Source organism: Apostichopus japonicus, chromosome 16 (genome assembly GCF_037975245.1).
Source record: "Apostichopus japonicus isolate 1M-3 chromosome 16, ASM3797524v1, whole genome shotgun sequence".
NCBI lineage: Eukaryota > Metazoa > Echinodermata > Holothuroidea > Aspidochirotida > Stichopodidae > Apostichopus > Apostichopus japonicus.
In genome coordinates, this window is record NC_092576.1 from 10,271,649 (window position 1) to 10,295,803 (window position 24,155).

Consider the following 24,155-nt stretch of genomic DNA (forward strand, 5'->3'; position numbering starts at 1 on the left):
CAACACCTGTCCATTATCTTTGAATTTTAACGAGTCTAATTTTCAATTTGTTTGACACATATAACGAGTTAACCTTGTACTTCCGAAGATAAATAATGTCAAGCGAGAGAGAAGAGAAAAAAAACTGTGTTACGATGTTCTGGGGTCTGTGAAGACAAATGTGTTGCTTATATTGTCAGATACCTGCACCACCGCACTGCAAGATTTGCTATACAAGCATTTCAACTTAATCCAACATGGCAAGAAGACAATCGTAATAAAATTTAAACAATTTCATATCAACGATAAAAGAATATAAACAACAGCATTCCTTGAAAACAAAAGTTGTTAAAATTGTGTGTGAATGATAGCAATTAAGCATCAACATCTTTTACCTTTGTAAAAGAATTGTTGTACATAACATTGCTATTCCTGTGTTTATATTACAGGGTTCGTTATATTTAATTACATCATTGCCCTGGTTTGCATTCTATCTAATTTAACAGCCCTAGATGTGACTCTTCTGGCGGAAAAATGCGACGATGGCCGGGAAACTAAAATGAAAGAAATACACGGTTTATCAGGACAAATCATGACGTGTTTCGGAATGAGTTGTTGTAAGCTTTGAAATGAATCATGTCATCTCATCAGAGCGATGACCCCTTCGCCTGCTAAGGCTGTTTGGCACAAATGATGGTTTACCCAATATTTAGGGAAAGAACTCTCATTAGAGTAGAATTTCGAAGATACAAGTTAATCATATAAGGTCATAATCAATCAGGCTAAAGCATATGATTTGTAAGATCTCAGAACATCATTAGATCATCAACGATACTTGCAAGAGATTGCCATATTGCGTGTCGTCTGTTTCCCTTTCGCGGCAAATTTTTGTCACACTCGGCATTGGGTCCAGAGTGTATATATGAAAATATCAGCATAGCCAAGTTAATCTGGAATCTCTCATTTGTTACAGCCTTAATGATGTATTAAGAAAGAGTATTTTACTTTTATATGTTGTAGACCAGTGTGACGATGTAGAATCCCCCCTGAGTTTTATTTTTTTGCCCTTGGGATTATCATAACGTAGTTTGAAATATCCTGCCGAATGAAACAACCCGTAGTACAACATCCCATATACTCTGTACAGGGTATTGATTCAATGCTTTCAAGTTTTAGATCTGATGAACATGCTTAATGAGTAGATTTCACAATTTATTCGTAAAAAAACCCAACAACAAATAACGTTAGGCAACGGTAGACACAATATCCATTGTGTACCACCTCCAAAATCTAGTTAACTTACTGATACTGAATTTTCATACACAGCCATTTTGGTAATCGCATTTGGATAGTTCAAAGTCCCATATATATATATATATATATATATATATATATATATATATATATATATATATATATATATATATATATATATATATATATATATATATATATATATATATAAAATATGAAAGATAAACAAGCGAATATATTTAACAACGACATACTGCTATATTTCGGAGTGGTCACCACTCCATCTTCAGACAATTGCCTGACGATGGGGTGGTGACCACTCCGAAATATAGCAGTATGTCGTTGTTAAAGATATTCGCTTGTTTATCTTTTATATTATCAGTATGGACCACTACTATTTATACATAAATATATATATATATATATATATAATATATATAATATATATATAAATATATATATATATATATATATATATATATATATATATATATATATCTTTTCCCGTCCTTTTTAGTTGTACCAATAGCGTTTTTACAAAACATTATGACAAAAATCAATACCGTGTTTCTTTTTGTTTATGTAAAAGCTTGAATTTTTTGTTCTTGTTTGCCTTAGAACTAAAATAATCTACTTGCTGGAAAACATGCATATTTAGTTCAATCTTTGCATTTTCAAGTATCCAAAATCTTGGCCATTAACATCATAGTTAATTGTAGAAATGTCTTGGATTACCCGACGTATTATCACATTCTACCCATGGCAGATGTCAATTTTCTTACTCTATATAGACCCCAGGTATACATCTTTATTTAAAAGGTAGGGAGGGTATCATACACTTTCATAGGTCATAAAGTAATTTCAATCCGCCCCAAAATGTATATTATTTGGGTCAACTGTCCGAAGTGACCTTATGAGTTGACAAATAGGTTCCGTCAGCACATTGAACTAATGTCACAGCTTAATTTAAATGACAAGCGTTCCTTTGATATAAAATGTTACTCAAAATAAAAATAAAACTGTTAGCAAACTGCTTATCCACTTGAGAGCCTGTTTTAGAGAATATGTAACAGTAAGTTGGCATGACGTTTCGATCCTAGCATTATCTTCTTCAGAGGTTGAATGACAAGTGTTTGTCATCTTGGCATTTGGCCTCTGAGGAAGATCCAGCTAGGATCGAAACGTCAGGCCAACTTACTTTTACACTTAAAATGTTACTGACGACAAACTCAAATTAGGCAGTCAGCCACACTGCTCAATGAAAACAATGATATATTTGAAATATCATCCGTAAGCTATAGTATACAACAAATAGAACTACCACAACTTACCTCTGAACCAGATTTGAGATGACAAGAAACGATTATACTAGAAGTAGCTAACACCTTAAAATGGATGCTACTGGCTCTCTCCTAATTGTTCACCTGGGCGTTTGGAAGTATAGAAGGCACTGTAAGACATCTAATTTATATGTACATAGAGACATTCAACCGTTTAATGATCTTTTCATTTCCGCAAATGAACATTGGAATATTTTGTCCCATGTGATAAAATGATGTATTTGACTAACGACCACGTATAGAACATGAAAGTTGCTACTAATCAACGCTCTGTGTTCAAACAGTATTCAGTGCTACTGGAAAATTAAGATCTGTGAGAAAATATCCACGTACCGTTCTTTATATCAATACCATTCACTTACGTATAGATAAAGAGAAGGTTTATTATTTGATTGTTTTATGATTTTCAACATTCAAGAACTGATTTCTATTACATTGCAACAACAGCTGTTACTCTGCACAATATATCCCAGAACACAGTCAATTGTCTGATGCATGCGTTAAATACATATTTCAAGGTTACGTCCAATCCAATATTGTTCTGTATTGTTATATTTTAATTCTCTATTGTTCACGCAATGGATGTAACAAAAGAGAGGGGACAGAATCAATACACTGGCATATGTGTGCAAAAGCGATTGTTTTTTTGCTTCTGAAAACTGCGACGTGTGGTAACCAAATGTTACAAAACGCGTATAAGTACATATTATTTCAATGTCACTTGTAAATGGACTTCAACAGACTACGATTGACATATTTCAACAGTGTTTGGATATACGTTATAAGAACTGACTGCTTTTGACGTTGGAGGAACATTAGCACACATATTCTCCTATAAAGAGAGTGGCATCCATTATTGATTTAGAAATGTTACGATATAACAATAAAGATACATCAAGGACAACCTAGACTGTGACAGTATATAACTACTACAGCAAGCAAGTTCATATTTTCTAGCGACTTTGGCAAGCTGACGTCGTATACGACGAAAATTAATGCAAAACTGTGCACGGATGACTATTAAAAGCATGCTTTGTTATCATACGTGTATGGTTGTGTAGTATTTTGCACGGACATTGTACAAGGCTAAATCATATTACTTTAGACAGCTAGACGAGTTTAATTGGTGGTAAGTTTTGTGTTGAAACTGAAACGTTGACAGCAGTGCATGTATTGATTTGCTAATAACAGGGTAGAAACAATAGTAAAATCTACTTCGGTTTATTTTAGCTACTAGATATTATTTCAATCTTCATAGATAATACTGAGACAACTCTCTTATCTCTCTCAACCTTTTACGTCTGTTATTCGAATTACTTCTACTACCACTCGTCGTTTTTTCAATTTTTCAATATTCCAGTTTGAAACATTTTCTTTTTGAGATCAAGTTAACTTTTCAATCGTGTAAATTGAAATATTCAATCTAAGCGAATGAAAAAATGCAGGAGAAGTGGATAGAGGTCGAAGAGATTGCGCCCCCAGCAAAACAGTGCATGTTAAGGTAAGTCTACAATAACATTGTACTTTTTCAGTTACTAAGTGGAAAATTGCCTATTTCTTATCATCCAACTAAGTTTGTGGGAAAACCTTTCCATAAGAACGAATTTCTAACGTTTTGACATTTCCAGGGGTCGATCCATCTCTTACAGTTGGTACTTTTGTGATAAGTGTATCACCTTGGTTTAGCAGCTATACATGGCACAGCACATGCGTTAACACATGTAATTCAGTAGAGAACTAGGGAAACAATTGCAAAAGCACACTATAAGAAATCATGTATTGTATTTTAACATGTATTTGTAATGGTCTCAAAGGATTACAGCGACCATAACACTCATAGTAATGATATATTTCTATGATTTAATATATATATATATATATATATATATTTAAATATAATTAGTATAACTATAAGTTATGATTAATAGCATAGGAATGCATGTGATCCTAACGGGATGTTACCGTACTTTATCACTTATTACTTTATTATTGTTGATGAAATGAAGTGGGGAATCGGAAGAGAAGAAACCAAAGGTTTGCAATATAGTTATCACTGTTTGATTGGAATACTATATTCATAAAAACATACGGACACCTATGAACAACATTATCACTCTAATAGACATTAGGAATCATGAAAATAGTTAATACTCCCATCAAAATCCGTCAAAGTTTGACCATTTAAAAAATTCTATTCTCAGTTCTAGTTTTATTTATGAATAAAAATCAGCTAATTATGCACTTCCAAGCACAGTTCAAGTTTATTATATCCCAAATGGACAATTGCATGCTCGTATTAAAACTATAAATACATTTGAATGCATACAGGTAACAATGATACACAAATGATAGGATGCACCAAAATAAAAAGGTTAAGAGACAAAGAAGTTAACGTAGAAAAGTAAAATATCAAAATACCAGAAGCCTAACAATTAAATAGATTGTTATTAACTTTAATACAACCACTGGTAAACGATGATTTGTGTCGGTTTGTAGCAGCATATGGTAATCACATCCGTCCACAACGAGGGATTATTGAACCATTAATATCTATATATAGGCTGTTAAGCTTGGGCTCAAGATTATGATGTAAAAGGATTTAAGGGAGTGAAAGGCATAACTACTTTCTTTGCTGTTATAATAACCCTTTAATGACATTGAACACAGGTTTTTGGACCTAAGGCAATTTTTGGAATATTTCATTGACCGACAAAAAATATTTCAAAAAAATCCCTTAGGCCTCTTTGGAAAAAGAGGAACATCACCTTATGCAAATGATATATATATATATATATATATATATATATAGGCTTGTAATAATACATATTGACGAGCACGATACTCCACGGCATAGTTTGCACATATTTAATGTCTTTTCCCAAATTTATCAAAATTTTCAAATGTATATATCTTTAAAACGAAATAAGCCTTTCGAATTTTGTTTTAAAGATTTTGAATGAGGTAATCATACAAAAATAGTACTGAATATTGGGGCAAATTGGTTATAGGTGTCCGTAGTAATTTAAAGTATGGTACTGCTACAATATCATCATGAAAAAATACCATTGACTTAAATAAACTATTCACTCCTCTTAAAATGCATCGGATATTTTCGTCCACTGTAATGTATAGTCTTTGAAGTTTCAATTAATTAGCATTTGTTACAGTGTTGTTCAACGTAAAATTAAGTTGATAATATCTTACAATATACTTCATAATAACAATATCTATAAAATCTGTAAATTAAACATGATATACTAGCATATCAATTTCAAACTATATATAACTATATATATAACTATAAATATATAAGTATATAAATATAGCATTTGTTACAGTATTGTTCTACGTAAAATTAAGTTGATAACATCTCACAGTATACTTCATAATAACAACATCTTTAAAATCTGTAAAATAAATATGATATATAAGCATATCAATTTCAAACTATATATATAAATATATATATATATATATATATATACACATATATATATAAATATATATATATATATATATATATATATATATATATATATATAACTATATATATATAACTATATATATAACTATATATATATAACTATATATATAACTATATATAACTATAAATATAGAGATATACAGTTATATATATATAGTTATATAAATAACTTGCAAGGCCACGTGATTTTGTGTAGCAGTAACAATATTCCCCTGACATGAGAACTTTAAAATGATTTTCTAGCGACAGCGATATATCAGAACCAAAAATAAATGAATACACATTAAAGTATGAAAAACAAAGTTTAAGCAAGACAAAACTGCCCATATCTCCAGTCAAGTGTTCATTACATCATTTGCTTTCCATCAGAAAAAAAATATTACCTTACTGGAAAGCGACATGTTTATTTTGAATGCTAATATTATGATATGTTTGAAAATGTGATGACTACTATTCTCCTCGTACAGTCATATAACGACAAATGGCCGAAGTACGACATATGACATACGACCTACGATATACCACCTACGACCTACGAAAATTTTGCTCTGCATTCAAACATCGATATACACAATAGTTGTGTATACTGTTCAATCATTGACGACTGTTCAATAATTGACGACTTCATTCAATACTGAGAGGTTAATATCCTCCTCGCCTCCCTCTTCCCTCCCTCTCGCCTCCCTCTACCTCTACTCCCTCCCCCTCCCCTCTCCCTCTACCCACCCCTCCCTCTCCCCTCCCTTCCCCTCCCCTCCCCTCTCCCTCTCCACTCCCTCTCCCCTCCCTCTCCCTCTCCCCTCCCTATCCCATCCCCCGCCTCCCTCTTCCCTTCCTTTCCCCTCCCTCTCCTCTCCCTCCCCCCAACCCTCCATCTCCCTCAACCCCACACACGTGTACTTCTACTAAATTATTAACAGTTAAATCCCCCAAACGGAGATTGATTCAAATGCCTTTAAGTGTTAATCACTATCCCAAAGTACATTTGATCATTTAATCTAAACAAAGCATATGTGATTCAATATATGATATGCAAAACAAATTCATGATTATATTATGATCTTTGTAGCACCTTTCTTTTCACACTAATTTAATTTCATGCAATAGTTGAAAAGAACATCGATTTTCTTTCGTTAACTACATTATCTTAAATGAAATTTGACTAGGCTAATCTAATGAACGACATCAGTCATCACTAAATGAAATTGGTCAAAGATTTTACTTTGAGTTAAAACATCGTCACAAAATTAATCAGCGTCAACACGATAGATGATTGAAGCTGAAATTAGGTAAATATGTCTGGAATAGTATTGCATATAATTTGTAATACAATACGGTTACGGGAAGCCAATTGGGCCATAACCGTTGTCTGATGTGTGTCCCTTGAAACAACCACACATTGTTGTCCCGTTCTGTATTGTTGTTTTAGTCGAGAATAAAACATTAATCGGACGTATATGTATAGTAAATATGGCACTGGTGGGGGATTGGGTGAGGGGAGGGAGGGAGGGCGCCGTGCTTGTTTTGCCCCGATCCCCGTTGGTCCTCACCTGCATATTACACAGCCAACACACGTTACATACATTGTAACAACATAGGTCTAATGCTTAAGCAAGCAGTTGCAAAAACAGGCAGATATTTTGCCCTTTTTTTCAGTATTAATTAACGAAATTAACGTAGATTATATGTAAATGATTTATTCTTGCGAACGCCTCCACACAAATTCCAGTGTTTAATTGATAACAATTGTCTGACTAAATATTACTCATATACGAACGACAAAGATGCTGTTTTATCGATGAATGCGGCAATTTGTAACCAAGAAGATTGCGCTGCCTACCAAAACCGTTTGTCGTCGTTAGGCTGCCAGCTCAAATCCAAGGGTGTCGTGCATTGAACTGTTCGTTATGACGAAACTGTTTCGGGTTACTTTCAAAAGAAACAAAGAAGGAGTGAAATAGTTGTTGCTTGCGTCACGCCTGGATAACACTGGATATATACAGTCATACTCAAATTGAATAGCAAAGTTCACTTATTACAATAGAAAAAAGCCTATACCGTATACTATCCATTTACTGACTTACACGATGAAACCCACTAACAGTTCGATACTGTCAATATTGTGTGTTCTGAACAGTCTAACAGTATAATGGAATAGCCCACCATGCACGTTTCAAATAGTCGTGGTGGATATTGATGCCTCTGAAATTAAGAAAGGAAAGCCCAAAAATCGATACAGACGATTTTGTTTCTCTTGGACAAGTCTATTTTATTGGAGGGGGTTCTTAAATGCAGATGACGATCGATTTCACCTACTAGAGTGATGCATTGAGAACAGAGGGTTGTATAAACAGAGAGAACAATAGCGCCTGGTAGATCCCAAGGACAGTAGCCGTTAGCACCTTATCTGCTGCAACGTATAAATCTTGTTAGAACATACAGGTACACACACACGATCTGATTGCGTGCAACAATTTATCTAACTAAATTCTCGTGAAAATTTCTGAACGGTAAGTCACTAATTTCAATCTTTCTTTGAAAATGTAAATTTGCAGGGTACGACAAATGACTGGGGACTCCGCTTCCAAGTTTATATTTATTTGTATGTTAATGAAACTAAGATATCTGTCCAGCTAGTACCGTTACCCCTCGCAACTCGATACATACTTATGGTGCATCTCCACTATAGGAAGACAATAGCAAGTGCCTGTTAGTGTATATAGGAATGGCAATCGGTTAGTCTCCGGTTTATTAAACTTTAAACTGGAAAAACCTGCTTTACAATAAAGTGCGGTATAGCAAGTGGAAGGTATGTTAGTGCTGTTGTATATGTACACCCCAACACGTATAGGCGTCTTTAACTTTGTATTTACTATGCTTAGTGTGCAATGACTATTATGCTTAATACCAAAACCCAAAATAACTAAAATTTAACTTAAAAGTCACAAACAGCATAGAAATACAAACTTAATGGGGATGAAATACTATGCAATAGCGATATACTGGAATAATAAAGATAAGAATTGTTTTTTTTTTTAAATTTATTTTTCGAAGGGTTTCTAGAAATACCGTTGTGTAATTTACGTAATATTGTGTACACTAACAAGTACGTTGTCTGTAGTGAAATTGTCAGCTTTGATATGTAAATTCGACATTCAATCACATCAATTAAGTTATATTCTTGCATGTCAGTGACGTACTAAGAGGGGCGGGCTGGGGTTCCGCCCTGGACGGTATCAGTCAGGTGGAGGGGGTGCCATGCCACAGCCCCTTACCCCCCAAAAATCCCACTTTTTTTTGTTGTAAATCATTGTTTAATCGATTCAAAGATTTTACCAAAGATAACACCATTTTTGCATCTGAGCCACCTTACAAAAACGACATTTTCTGCACGGGATGACAAAAGAAGGATCCGCGGCAAGGTGCCATCTATTCTAAGTACGCCACTGATGTATCATGCATGTATATATGTATGTATACAGGCGCGTATCCAGGATTTTCTAACCCGGGGGGCGCGAATTACCATCTAAGTGGAGCGCCACCATCGGTTGGCGCGGAGCGTACAAGAAAATTTCTGGTTTTGATACCCCCCAGATCACCGGAAATGGCACTTCTCGGGCTTGAAAATGAGCAACCAGATGTACACTTTTGCCTGAGAACCAAGTATTTCCCAAAGTTTTTTTTTTTTTCCATCCATAACCTTTTTGAAGATTGTCACCAGTCACACATCATGTTCGACCTCATTGCATGTCCTATGGATCATTGCTTTTGTAGGTGATTCTACGTCACGGCCCACAATATCCGAAAGCCCCACTTTTCAAGGTTTTAAGCCCATTATTTGTTGAGAATTTGAAAATTCACATTTTTTGTGAATAAAAATCACTTCAAAACATACCCATAATGTTGCACAAAATTCAATCTATGGACAACCAATGTAGAAAAACCTTCTTCAACCCCTAATAGACTAGTCAAAATTGCACGAGTATAGGAAAGTATGATGAAGAATGTTGGTGAGGAAATTGTGGAAAATTCCGACACAGTTAATTTATTGGTGTAGAAATATTGCAACCTCTTATAATGGCTATTATAAAACTTGGTTGAAGGAAATGAAAGATAGCAGATATTTCCGATATCAGGTATATCGAAACCGAACACTACACACATAGGCGTAGGTCCCGTAGGAGGCGGGGGCTACAGCCCCCCCCCCCCCCGCAACCAAACTTGTTCCCATTTTTTCGGGCACCTACTGAAAGAAAAATAAATAGCAATGAATAGCTTAAAAATGATCTCCTTGGTAATTAAAATAAAGTTGTAAGCTTGGCCGACATTACTACTGTAAAAGAGAGTTTTGACATAAATGGATCTGTATGCTTTTTCTCCATCTACATAAGACATTTGGTTGTTTACATTAGCAACCGGCGGTATACTGTGCAACTTTCACGGACCGTAAGGTACACGATGCCATGCAATGTAATGACCGATGCTTGCTTACTGTATATGATATTGGCATCGATATGTTGGACGCGCGTTTCGCGCGCGAAAAATTTTGGCTTTTTTTTTCGGGCAAGTCGTTACAGCCCCAAATCCAATTGGGCTCCTACGCCTTTGACTACACACATAGACAGTTTTTGAGGCTGTTCATCGTGGAACATGCATTTCAATGCTCACTGATATGATGTAGTATCTGCTCTTTGCTTTACAAATTCGAACAGGCGTGTAGCGAGTAATTGCCAAGGGAGGGGCGGAGCCTGTAGGCAAACTATCTAAGCGAAGCGCCACCATGAGTTGGCGCGAAGCGTACAAGAAAAATTTTGGCCGAAAATGCCTCCCAGATCGCTGGAAATGACACTTCCCAGGCCTTGTAAGTTGCATCTAAGCATTGTCTATTTTGAAATTACTAGCGATGTCATAAAGAAAATTTGCTCGGGGGGGGGGGGGGTGGAGGGGGGCGGTCGCCCCCTTCCCGAAATGCGTCATGTTCCCCGACGACTCGGTCGAGTTCAAGACCAGCCACAGTTGGTTCCATATAGCACAATTGTTGTACAATTCCATACACACACACACGTTATGATAGACCATATATAGTATTTATATAGATACATTAGTGAGAGAGGAAAAATGGAAACGTCAAAAAATGGAGTTGTCGGTGTAAGGGGTAGGGTGAGGTGCACACCCCTCCGTAATCCTTGATCTGTCACTGGCTACCCTGTGTATATAATAGGGATCAGCGCTATGACTGTTCCTCTTTCTCTTCCCGAGGTCTTGGCTATCTTCTACTCCCTCCTTTTCTCCTTTTTCTCTTTTTCTTTTCCCTTTCTTTCTCTCCTCCTTTTCTTTTTCCCCCTCCTTTTCCCTTTTTTCTTCTCTTTTTTTTCTCTCCTCTTTTCCTTACCCGGGGGGCGCGCGCCCCCAACGCCCCCCCCTGGATACGCACCTGGTATATTAGATCCTCCTGCAAGCAGGAACTCGCGAACAAGCCATCATTTGCGTATTAAATCCGCAAGCTGACCGAAGTCAGTCTCTTAGATTTATTTTTAACGTCCATGAATTGTCAATTGTCAACAACTCGGTAACTGGACGACATACATTAATCTTGGAGTGACTCGAACCCAGGACCTTATGATTGAAGGAACCGGTGTTAACCACTGAGCTAACACTACATACTCCACTCCACTGACACCAACACTTACACTCATACAAACACACAGCTAACACTCCACTCCACTGAGCTAACACTCCTTGAATGGAATCATGTGAAAGGAACGTAGACTTTTGGCGGGAAAGCAAAGGTGAGATTAAGTTTATTCATTCAATATGTAGTCTATATAACCAGCAAAAGTCGATATAGGAAGGAATAGACCGTCGCAAGTAGTATAGAGTATCGCACGATATAACTAACTTATGACATTTGTGTTGTCCTTCTGTACGAACTTATTACTTTAGTTCCAGATTTCCATTAACTCTATCTCAATTTTATGAGAAATAATTTACTTTAATTCGTCTGATTTGATGTAAAGATGACAATATACTTAATGATGGGATAAGGAATTCAAAATCAAGGAAATACAATCGAGAGAAAAATAATATGTAACAAAAATTCTTAGTATCGCTTAGGTTTGACTTAGAAGCTAGGTTTTCACTTATAAATTCACATTTGTGAAAAAGAGAAATCCAATTCATGCATTGTTTATTTTAACATTCGTAATTCTGACTATATCTTTTTCCTGCTAAAATACCTTCCAAATGTCGTAGTTATGTGTAACGGCAGAACCATCAATTGACTACAGCATTATTATCATAATTAGAAAGACTAATGCCCACTTTGATATGGTAGAATAATCAGTATTGCTCCGCTTTAACCATGGAATACCTTACACCTTAAAGTGATTTTAATAAAAAGAAATGTTTTAAGTACAGACATAAATACCCTGTTGTATTGTTTCCTATTGTACATTTTGCACCTCAGCAAACAGTAATTTGCATAGCTTTCTATAGTTTTTCTATATATTATCTTAAAGTAAAGTATTTTGTTTTTAAACCGGAAGGTATATATCTTCGCACAGATGATATCGTCATTCTTGCTTCGAAATAGTTCGAAATGTCTTCACTTCACAGTGAAATAAAGCGATGCTTCAGAAGTCCGTTCATTAATGTTAAGTTTTCTCTTGCACAACAAATGTGCAATCATGGAAATGGGTAGGGGTGGTGGGGGTGCATACACGAAAATGCTTCAGTGTGTAATTAAAACAAGCTCGTCAGCGACTGAGGTCAGAATACAACCTTATATGGGCTAATCTATAAAGCAGGGCCGCCGTACATGCACCGACCGAACGCGTTCCGGCTCTTCGACTATCGATAAACTTCAAGACCCGTATAGGCTTAGTTTGTACATATTATCCACGTAAACTGAACGACTGACGGACGCAAAATGAACGATTGTTTTCTCTTACCGACCGGGTGCTTGGTTAGGTCACATATAAAATTTAGAGCCCGTTGGTTGAATCAGGGAATTGTTCCATAACAACTCCCTGGTTGAACCTGTGCAGTGGCGGCTATGAATCGCTAAACACCGGCTACTTACTAGATGTAACACGATACCGTTAGGCCTATTTGATTATACCTCACAGAAGTATATATAGGCCTTACTCAAATCTGTCTAAAACGCAAACACTTATAATTTGACTAACATCGTATATCCAGTTTATCATTGTTTGTTTTCATCATTGCTCTAGCATTACTGGTACTTTTGTTTTGTTGTTTGTAATTGTTTCGCTAATATGTTATTGGTGAAACTGCATGTTATACGGTGGAGCGACCTACTTACACCAACTCCCTGCTTACACAAGTCACCAGATGTTTTGTAGACCAATTCCTCCCAACTTATGTATACGTCTTGACATATAATTAACTTTATCAACCATATTTGTTCTAAGCATTGATTTTCACAATGCTTTCTTTTTCTTAGTATTACTTTTATTTTTTATTTTTGGTTTATTTCGTTATATTACGTTATACAGTGTGTGACTTACTTACACAAGCATGAAAGAATGTAAGAAGTTGTTAAGAAGAAAACTATTGAATTTAACCACTGAATACGTAGAAAGGTGAGAACCTGCCATGTCTCACACAAGTGTTTCACAGGTTGGTAGACAAAACAAGGTACCTCACCTATAAAGAACAATACATGCGACGTCTCGCAGTTGATAATTTCAACCAAAAGAATTTGCCAAATATTGCCACGAAGCATGTCGTAACAGAAACCTTAGTTGTTAAGTTTAGATGCAAGGGGACTGGGGATTGAGAGCGGATCAGTCGTTTGGTAGTTTGGTTTTATCGTGCCCAGTTTCTTTCCTGCGTGATTTTTCTTAAAAAGTAATACCTATTTCGTTAAGTTTAAATGTGCTTTTTCGAAGTTTATATCGATGGGATGGCTACAAAACCTTTCTAGAGTTTTAGTTTTCTTAGTTTTTTTTGTTGTTGGGATAAATGTGTGAGACGTCAGTGTGTATACATGAAATCAAACTGTCTTGTATAATAATAATATCTCTACCTCTAGTTGACATGCATTGCTTCCTTTATAGTGACAGCAGGCTCTTAACTAACTACCTCATTACAAAAATGATCCATTGAAGTCGAGTTCTATAAAAAAGAATCATTGGTAGAAAAGTTAGGAATAAAAGAGGGCTTGACTCTTCCATCATAACAGGAGCTATACTTCAATGAAGCAAACTGGAAACGAAAACAGACTAAAGATACATTTGTAATAGAAAATATAGACAGACAACTAAATTAAGACTACGAATTTGAGACAATGAATAGAATAAAATTGAATAGAACAGAAGACAGTAACAAGGAAGGGTGGAAGGGGGGGGGGGTGGGGGTAAATGAATAAGAACCATTTGGAAAAAAATATCCGTGCAACTATTTTCAGAATATTATGTTAAAGTGGTTACTCATGACCAGTTTTCATACACCTTTTGAAACAATCTATTTGAGTAGTCAAGTAAAAATAAGCTTGAGCTTGAAAATATATTATTCCTGTTAGTTTGTAGTATACCAACCGCCTGTACACAGTGTGTTAGTCATTGGTATGCTACACTCACAGTTAATGTTCATTGTACCATATGTATGTATGTATTTTAGATCCTCCTGCAAGCAGGAACTTGCAAAGTAGCCTCATTGGCTTATCAAAGACGCAAGCTGACCGAAGTCAGTCTCTTACATTCATATTTAACGTCTATGATGATGAATTGTCAATTGTCAACAACTCTGTAACTGGACTCGACATACTGTACATTAATCTGGGAATAACTCGAACCAGGGACCTTATGATTAAAAGGCACCGGGCGTTAACCACTGAGCTAACAATCCACCTTTTGATTGAAAGGCACCGGCGTTAACCACTGAGCTAACACTCCACAAATATATATAAGTATAGGCCTAAGTACAGCACAGTACAGTATGTATAAGCATAAGTACATTATATACCATTAGGCCTATGTGTATCTCTTGAATTATTGATCTATTGCACCTCTCACCGTGGCATATTGATCTTTCTGCACCACGAACCACTCCCCAAGAGTTCGTTGGAAATTCATTTCGCTTTCTAACCGCTGTAAATGAATCCATTTGTTATTTTTGTTTTTGTTTTTTTCCTTTTTTTGACCTCGACGAGATCTCCGTCTGGTGTAATGAATTGTTGCTTAATTAAAAATATTAACAAATGTCCATTACAGTTTATTGTGTATGTAATTATATATGTGTAGGAGGTATCGAGACTATACTTTACAACGTACGACCATATGGTGCTGTTTGAAACTTGGAATGTTATCAATTTGTCTATACCACATAGGAACCTTTCCAACTATTGGAAGTGTAACCAGTATTTTATAATGGTATATAGTGATAGTTCCCCACTAAAATCACCAAAATCATAGAGGAAAGGGGGGCGGCATCATTTTTTTATTTTCCGCAGACTGATTTAGACTGGGTTGAATACAGGAGTTGATATGGTGCGAGTGATGTGGTCATATGGCCGTAGAAGCTAACACCCATTTATGGATGAAGGTTTCTATCGCAGAAAAAAGTTTAGACGTCATATCGTACACGCTGATGTATATATTATAGAGTACGCATTAGGTCTATAATTAGGTCTTAACGCAAGGTTGTGCTAATAATTACATTGTCACGTGGAAGTTTGTAAAAGAGGTGTACTGCACCACATTATGTGGATTCTCACCCGATGTCGTCTAGGGGCCCGGCGTGAGTAGTGGTCTAATTATTCCCCCGACTGTATTGTAAACCTCACTGACTGAACATGCTGCCAATGACTGACGATTGACGTGTGGTGCCAACCCCCTTCCCATCATGCCTCCTTTGCGCATGCGCAAAGGAGTGTATCATTGTCTGTGGTCTATGATGTCAACATGGTGGATAATAAATAACTATCTTCAATTTCCTTTCCTAATACCCGGGATGTGCTCACGTTGGGCGGCACTGGGCGGCCCCGCCCAGCACTAAAAATTACCGCCCAGCACTGTTTTAAAAATCGTGAATCCCGCCCAGCACTATTTTCATCTAAAATCCCGACATTCCTAACAATATATTCAACATAAATTGGGCCTAGCCAGCCTACGCCAAAATTACACAGACTAATAAAGCATCAGTTACGCATGCGAGAAACATCACTTACGGCTCCCAATCGGTAAAAATGTAAATTGTTAGCAAAACTAGTACTTGTGTATGTGCTTAAAAAGCTACACAAGTCCCAGCATTTGGCATGCATCCGAGCACCTTCAAATATCGAAACACCCACTCCCCTCAGACCTCTCCCCCAGGACGGCGATCAATATACCCGGCACTCAGGAAATTCTGGGCACATCCCTGTAATACTAATCTTCTTGTTAATTTGATACATTTGGAATTTGTTGCTTAGTAATCTTAATATCTTCATCGATAACTTGATCGCTATATATACTTGCTTAAAGGAATAGTATTTGTTTTCAACAGAGACATGATATTTCCAATCTAGAAAATGATTAATGATGTCTTTGCAACATTCGTAGCATTTAAAAGAATGAGTTAAGTTCTCAATACGGTCCGAATATTGACTTTCTATTGTTTTTTTTTAATACTTTTATCATACCTCTGCCAGATTTAAGGAACCTTGTACCTGTACGATGTATATCAACACTAAAAGGTCCATTTTTGCCTTCGTTGGGACTTCAATGGCTGCCTTGGCGTTAGTTCTAGCGTTAGTCGGGATCCAGTACGATGCGACGGCGGCCACAGAAGCTACAACAGAGGCCAGAGTTACTGAAATTATATTAAAAAGAGCGACACCAATTTGGGCTGGAATCTTGGTAAGTATATATATTCTTGTTAGGGATGGCACTAAAGTCGAATTTTAGTCTTGATATCTGATATCTCAAGAAAATAGAAAGAGAGAGAGAGGAACCGGGGGGGGGGGGGGGAGAGTGCTGGAAAGTTTCTATATAGCTATTCCTGTCTTCATTTTATTCAACTATAAAATATGCTAATCATAAGAGTGATTACGTCGGTATCTTAGGATAGGTGTAAATGTTAATGTTAATCCATCGTTTCATAAATGATTATAATAAAGATACAACAAACATGTGTCCACTAATTCTTGGTTTACCTAATACTTGATATCGTTGTCTTGTATCAGTTTGTGCTCTTTACTGATCTAAGTTTACGTTGTTTAGCTATCAGCTGTTGCTCTTTACTGTTCTAAGTTTACGTTGTTTATCTATCAGCTGTTGCTCTTTACTGATCTAAGTTTACGTTGTTTAGCTATCAGCTGTTGCTCTTTACTGATTCTAAGTTTACGTTGTTTATCTATCAGCTGTTGCTCTTTACTGATCTAAGTTTACGTTGTTTATCTTTCAGCTGTTGCTATTTACTGATCTAAGTTTACGTTGTTTATCTATCAGCTGTTGCTCTTTACTGATCTAAGTGTACGTTGTTTATCTATCAGCTGTTGCTCTTTACTGATTCTAAGTTTACGTTGTTTATCTATCAGTTGGTGCTCTTTGGCGTTAGGAATCTGACTCTAGGAGGTGCTGTTTGGAAATACAAAGGTTACGGATGTAGCGTAAGTATTTTGATACCTCCATACGTATATACAATTAAACTATTAACGTAACATGTTATGAAAATGAAAACATGTTTGAGTTTGAAATTGAGTTTATATCCACAGTTCAAATATACAATGGTACACCATTTTTACACAGTGGTGGAGTAGCACTGAGGTAAAATATGACGACAGTAAGTAAACTGTCTACAAGTGAACACTATATTATGATACCAACTATGCCAAATGAAGAGTTTCATTCGATAAATTCCAGTATCTTTGTATACAGTTAAATTTCATTGAGATATAGGCCCCTACCAAAATGTCAAAACTGTATTTTAATTTCCCTTTACAAGATGGTCACTTTATTTGTTAAGCGAATGACCCGGTGCTATTTACATTTCGTGCATATATAAACCGTTTCACTAAATGACTGTATCTCTCCGTGTCTGTATTTGTTTAGGATGTGTGTGAAGCAGTGTTAGTCAACATTTTGGCGTTCCTTACCGCTGGTGGTTGTCTCGGCATTATTATCTGGGACGCAATCAGCGAGGATCTCTTCTCTGATCTCACGGGGAATGTTGCCTTTGTCAAGTTTACGACGATCGCCTTTATACTTACGTTAGAAATACTGTGGGCCTTGGTGGGTTGTGTGGCAGCTTGTATTCCAGTGACGAGAGAACAGGTATATCGACTTGTTACAAACTAATTCATCTATACTTCACTGTCATCGTATCTGTCTCCATGGCAACATATGCATTCTCAAGCCCCTATCTTAACGAAGGAAACCGACTGATATTCGGATTGATATAGGAACTTGGATGAAAAACTTGCAGAAATGATGTGGGTCTTTAAGATGGTAGATTAGGGATGGAAGAGAAAATGGGTAGGAGCCGGATGTGGGTCACTGGGGGGGGGGCAGAGCTGAGTAGGTTAATGTAGATTGGAGTGCATATGTTGTTTGTAGATAGGTAAGTAATGTCCATTTTGGGATATTGGTTACATAAAGTTTACTAACCGAACACATTAAGAGATGATCTTTTTTTCTGATACCACGAGAAATGTTGCATTCGTTAATTTTACCACGACTGCCTTTTTACCAAGCAACTCCCTCTGTACATACTAACTTTAGAAATATCGCAGGCCTTATTTGGTTGCCATCAGTTAGTTACCTGCATTTCTGTTAACAAAGGAGATCAAATATGCTTGTTTGACTGAATAACTTATTGGTCACATGCGGTTTGCACTAACGCTAACTAATCATAAACATTACGATGAAAGAGAATAGACGGAGGGGTTGTTGTAATTACTTAAGTTATTTGTTACTTATGTTCTACATTACTTCTAAACAGAAACATGCATCGCAACATTGTGTGTGTGAACATGACTTGGTCGTAACAAGTCATGTCAGACTAATTGAAAAAAAAAACGTAATGTAGTTTGGTGCGTCTTGTAATTTATTACGGGTATTTGTGTCTAACAAGAGATTTCACCAAGAACGCTGACATTGGTAAAAAAGTTACAAAGGTTGCCAATTTAGTGAGAATAGAATGATTAAAGAATTACGTTAAAACTTCAGAACACATTGCTGTTGTTCAATATTGAATTATTTATAGTTAGTATGTACTGTAACGCACATTGTCGTTGTTCAATATTGAATTATTTATAGTAAGTATGTACTGGTAGGCAGTATTGGTTTTCGCAATTAGATATGGATAAAGACCTACACTACTGATACTTTCAGTGATATGAGGGAGGTTTGAAAAAAAAGGTTAAAGTTGCACGGGTCCTCACTTTCCTGATATATATTATTGACCAGATTAACTCAGATACGACAAACGATATCATTATTAATAAATAAATCAATCACACCTATGCTTTATGATTGAATGAGTATCCAAAACGCGTTTTTAATTGAGACTTTACTCATATAATGCAAACTGCTAATTGCTTTTGACGGTAAACGTCTTTGCTCATAAATATTCATTTAACGAGCAATTCAGGCTAAAAGCCGCCGCGCACGGCACAACTGTCGACGATCCGACTACACTTGTACGTCGTTACGTAGAACATATTTAGATATTCTACAGTGCGTACAAATGCGTGCGCTTAAAGTAACGACTGATCAATATGTTGCCAGTCGCGTCGGCTTCAGTCGAGAAAATTAATTATGCAGCGTTCCCCTACTGGCAGTCGGCAGTGTGCGAAGGTAACCATTCACGGGATAATAACGTTGCATGTCATCTAAACGAGCTAGGGTCGTTTAAAGCAAACGATCGTTATGTGCCCTATTCACTTTGGTCAGTGTGTCGTTGGTCAGTTTTAAGAATATGATGGGTCTTCCCGACAATCGAATACTACGTTACACGGATTCGACGTCTGTCGGCTCGTGAAATAATCTGACAGTGTGCGGCCGGCTTCAGAACTAAAACAATTAACTCTTGCAAATTAAACACAAACCAATTAACAGTTTCATATGATAATATATAGCAGTATAGCATCATCTTGAAATTAAGCTTTGAATCTTTTCTGGTAGAGCGACGTTTTTGTGTTCGTAAGAACACCATGCTTTCATCTAATAGACAATTGATTCAGAAAACTAACTATTTGTATTTTTATATATATTTTTTTTGCTGAGATTGGTTAATCGGTTGACTAATATACTTTGCGATTTCTTTCTGCTTGCCTTAGAAACCCGAAGCTCAACATGGCATGGAAAACCATGCTTTTGAATAAGTAAGCGGCTGTTTTGATAGAGTGGGTAAGTATATAGTAGCTTGATTACGGTGAATGCTCTGTATCTACTCAGGTATAACATAAGGCTGAACAAAATTCACGTTCTTAAAATCTACATGGAGTAACAAACTAATATCAATGTGTACAAATCACAGCACATAAATATGCTAGCTTCTTTGCACTCATGCTTGTTTAATTTTGTAATAACACAGTTAGGTACTTAAGATCTGTCTCACAACGTTATCAACAGATACTTTTAGTATACTTGTTTTCACCTTTCTTTCAATTGCAAATATTTGGCAGCTCTGCTTGCTGGGTGTAAATAATAATAATTTGGTGTTTCAGCTTCCAAATCCACGTTTTCTATGCTACTGAATTTAAGTTATTTGCTTAAAACATTAAGGGTGCTATGACAAACCCCATTCGACGTCAGATTAAAAGGAAATCGGTACTGACGAACAGATATAGCTTAAACAAATCGCATCGAATCAAACGTGCATACTAAGAAACTGACACATTTTTCATACGATACCTATATTTAACCTGTATGTTATTGTTTCCATGGTAACACAGCCGCCATGTTTCTATATATGAACACACAGTAAATCATAAGCAAATTCTTGCATTAATATTAACTGAAAACTGATGATGTACATCTTCAGAGGGTAACTTCCAAAACATGGATTGTCCGAAAATATACTTTCACAAGATATTACAGGGCCTAAACTTGTGTCCATTCCGAATGGGTATGTGGCAGTTTAGCGCCATGTTCAACAAATTTAAACCTAAACCTGTTCTTGAAAAGAAACAAAAGACAAAAAAACTAAGAAACAGATGCGAATAAAACAATGCATATTCTTCTCTGGGATATCAATGTTACTTTCATTAATGATTTTACTGGTTAATGAACGATTCCATTCCAACAATGTCCAGCCTCTTTAGGGCGATCTTTGTTACGGTATCTTTGTTACGGTGCATGCATTTGCTTCTTCTATAAGGTGCGTTGTTGGCAGTTAATGGAAGATTCCATTTAATTTCGACAAATTTCAGTCTTGTCGTTTGGACTTCTTCTTGTTACATTAGCATTACTCTACGTGTAGTCAACCGAAGGATGATTCAAATAACATAAAGCATGAACATTTGAACTATCTCGGAATGACTTGCACACGTTGTATGGAAATTCAATCGTTCCATAAGGCAAACGAGTAATTCGCACATTTTGTGAATTGTGAGAAAATAAGAGAGAAACAAAGTGATACATTACCAATTTGCATAAATTCGACACAATTTGTCGTTGTTATTCGATATTATCCAATACTAATTACAATATCATTTTATACATTAGCTTTCTATTTCACATTATTGTTACAAATATCATTCGATTATGTTCCATATTCTCTTTGACAATTTTGGCGAGCCGTTTACGCAGCTTTATCGTCTAATTGTGATTCAATTCTCCTGTAATTAATTAATTAATTAATTAATGCAAAAATATAGATCGATTGACATTCATTCTTCTTCTCATTTTATTTGCATCAACAGGACCATCGGTACTAACTATTTGTCTTCCCTATGTATAAATTAACAAACACTCCGATTAAAATGACGTCATGATACAACCATGCGTGGATGGATACGTCACAGATGAATATAACCATCCGATACACACAGAGAACACTGTAACTACTATAAATCTTAATATTTTGTACCACAGTAAAAACTGGATCGTGCTATCAATCAGTAGCATGTGCTATTAGGATTGCAGTATGAACTGAGGAAACGTGTAATCCCAACAAATCCAGTTTGATGCATCTGTTTGGGATTACACATATCATGAGTATTTATTGTAAACGTAATAGCTCATGCTACCGATTTATCAGATTTGTCAGCACGATCCATTTTTTACTGTGGTACAAAACTTTATAATTTACAATAGTTACTGTAATCTCTGTGTTAATCGGTGATTTAACAACGTCATGAATCTTCAAAGCTTGAAGTATCATTCTTCAATCACCAGTTGGAGATTATAACATGCAATGATCTTTTTATTATTATAATTATTATAATTATTATTATTATTATTATTATTATTATTATTATTATTCTAATTTAAGCACGGTTTGACTTTTAAACACGATAATAACCACATTGTTGAAAACAAGAGATTGGCTTCGAAGTCAAGATTCGATGTACAACCCAAATATGGCATCATAATTATAATGCATTATTTATCATCAGATAAAATTAATTTATATCAAAGTAAACAGCAAAAGAGCAGTAACACGGAATAACTTGACTCATCGTATATATATATATATATATATATATATATATATATATATATATATATATATATATATATAGAACAACTAATTAAAACTTAGAGATACCAACCACGCTTATATACTTTTATCTAAGACAAATCGCTTCCACATTCATCTTATGTTAAAGCAGTTTTTAAAAATATATTTAGGTTTGAGAACGGTAAAAATTGTGCGAATTTCCCCAAAAATAAATAAAATAAAATAGGAGGGGTTGTTGAAACCTACTCTCATTTGATTGAAAGGATTGGGGTAGGAGGTGTACACCCTATGTATCCGTGGCTGCATTATTTTTCTTGTAAATTAACGTTAAATATTTCTCTGTCTTAAAATAAAAGGAATATTTCACCCTAGAGTTTATAATAACCGTATTAATTTCAACTTCACGTGTTTCGATTTGTTGAATAATTGATTTTTTTTTTTAAATTACTCCTGTTGTAAAAGAGGTTATCCTAGCTGATTTTCTCAGAAGTCTCCACCCCACCCCCCCCCTCCACTCTTTATTACTATCCTACATTCCTTTCTTAAGATATCTTTACCTATTGCATGCTCAGAGTGAACATAAAGTTTAAGAACAATTTAAATCAATTTCTTTTTCTTATAGATTGATGTAGTTTATATACGTTTTATTGCTTGTAAATATTTGGAGCTTGAATGTATTGGTTGTTGTACTAAATTATAGTGTATAAAATCCTTTCTTGACTATCTTTCGGTTTATTGATATCAACTGTGTTCTAACATCACAATGAACCCTTAAGAACAAAAAAAAAGAAGGATCTTTTTCAACTAAGACACAAAGACTTGAGGGGAAGTGGTCAGAGCTACACAGTCTTAAGAAGAATAATCAATCACAGGAAGAATAAAAAACCAAGGTACAAAATGTTTCCCAGAAAGTAAATGAGGGCGGTATTGAAGAACTTGGCATGCATTTAAGGTAGCATACGCCCATTAAAAGCCCCATTGACTTACACACTAAATCACAAAAGTAATGTGGTCTCTAAGTCTAGATAGAAGTTTTCACTAGCTTAACGCTACCCATCACCGGATAGCTGACAAGTTGGCCTTTCATGGCACCATCAATTTTCCGTACCATGACCGTGAAAATTTTTTGCTATCCGAGCCGGAAGTTTTCGTCACTTGTAAACAAACCTCTTCACTCAGTGGTAAACAAATTTCCTACGCTGCTCCTGGGAAGCCTAAAGGGGTCTAAAATTGCCTCAATTGACCCAATTTTTTCACCACATGTACTTCCATTCATGCTCTTCAACATGAAAGCCACAAAAAACTAGATTATGATTGATAACAGGTCACAAAAGATGTTCTCCTGCTGCTTTTTGGCACTTTTCCTGAAGGAGAACAATCGAGCGGATTGATATAGACTCTAATAGGAGTATGCCACCTTAAGTGAGAGTTGAATTTTTTTTTTTTTTCCAAAATGATACTTTTCA

The 24,155-nt window shown here is 35.7% G+C and overlaps 1 protein-coding gene across 3 annotated transcripts; it reads left to right on the plus strand.

Moving 5' to 3' along the window:
- Positions 1-3,781: 3,781 nt before the first annotated feature.
- On the plus strand, positions 3,782-23,402 carry LOC139983418 (uncharacterized). 3 transcript variants are annotated; one of them, XM_071996965.1, is made up of 6 exons: positions 3,812-4,074; positions 16,712-16,919; positions 17,600-17,671; positions 18,114-18,335; positions 20,342-20,411; positions 21,929-23,402. In XM_071996965.1, exons 1-5 carry the CDS (start codon positions 4,013-4,015, stop codon positions 20,384-20,386), a joined length of 609 nt encoding a protein of 202 aa, XP_071853066.1. In that variant the 5' UTR covers positions 3,812-4,012; the 3' UTR covers positions 20,387-20,411; positions 21,929-23,402. The 3 variants fall into 3 exon arrangements, with proteins under 3 accessions (XP_071853067.1, XP_071853066.1, XP_071853068.1); XM_071996967.1 differs by lacking the exon at positions 3,812-4,074 and adding an exon at positions 8,214-8,567; XM_071996966.1 differs by lacking the exon at positions 20,342-20,411 and having other exon boundaries at positions 3,782-4,074.
- The last annotated feature ends 753 nt before the right edge of the window (positions 23,403-24,155 follow it).

What these genes read in the sequence shown, in the direction of transcription:
- LOC139983418 (XM_071996965.1), top strand. Translation starts at nt 4,013, where the DNA reads ATGCAGGAGAAGTGGATAGAGGTCGAAGAGATTGCGCCCCCAGCAAAA. An exon ending in GCAAAACAGTGCATGTTAAG is followed by an intron (nt 4,075 to 16,711) that starts GTAAGTCTACAA and finishes TACCTCTGCCAG; the next exon opens with ATTTAAGGAACCTTGTACCT. An exon ending in TTCCAGTGACGAGAGAACAG is followed by an intron (nt 18,336 to 20,341) that starts GTATATCGACTT and finishes TGCTTGCCTTAG; the next exon opens with AAACCCGAAGCTCAACATGG.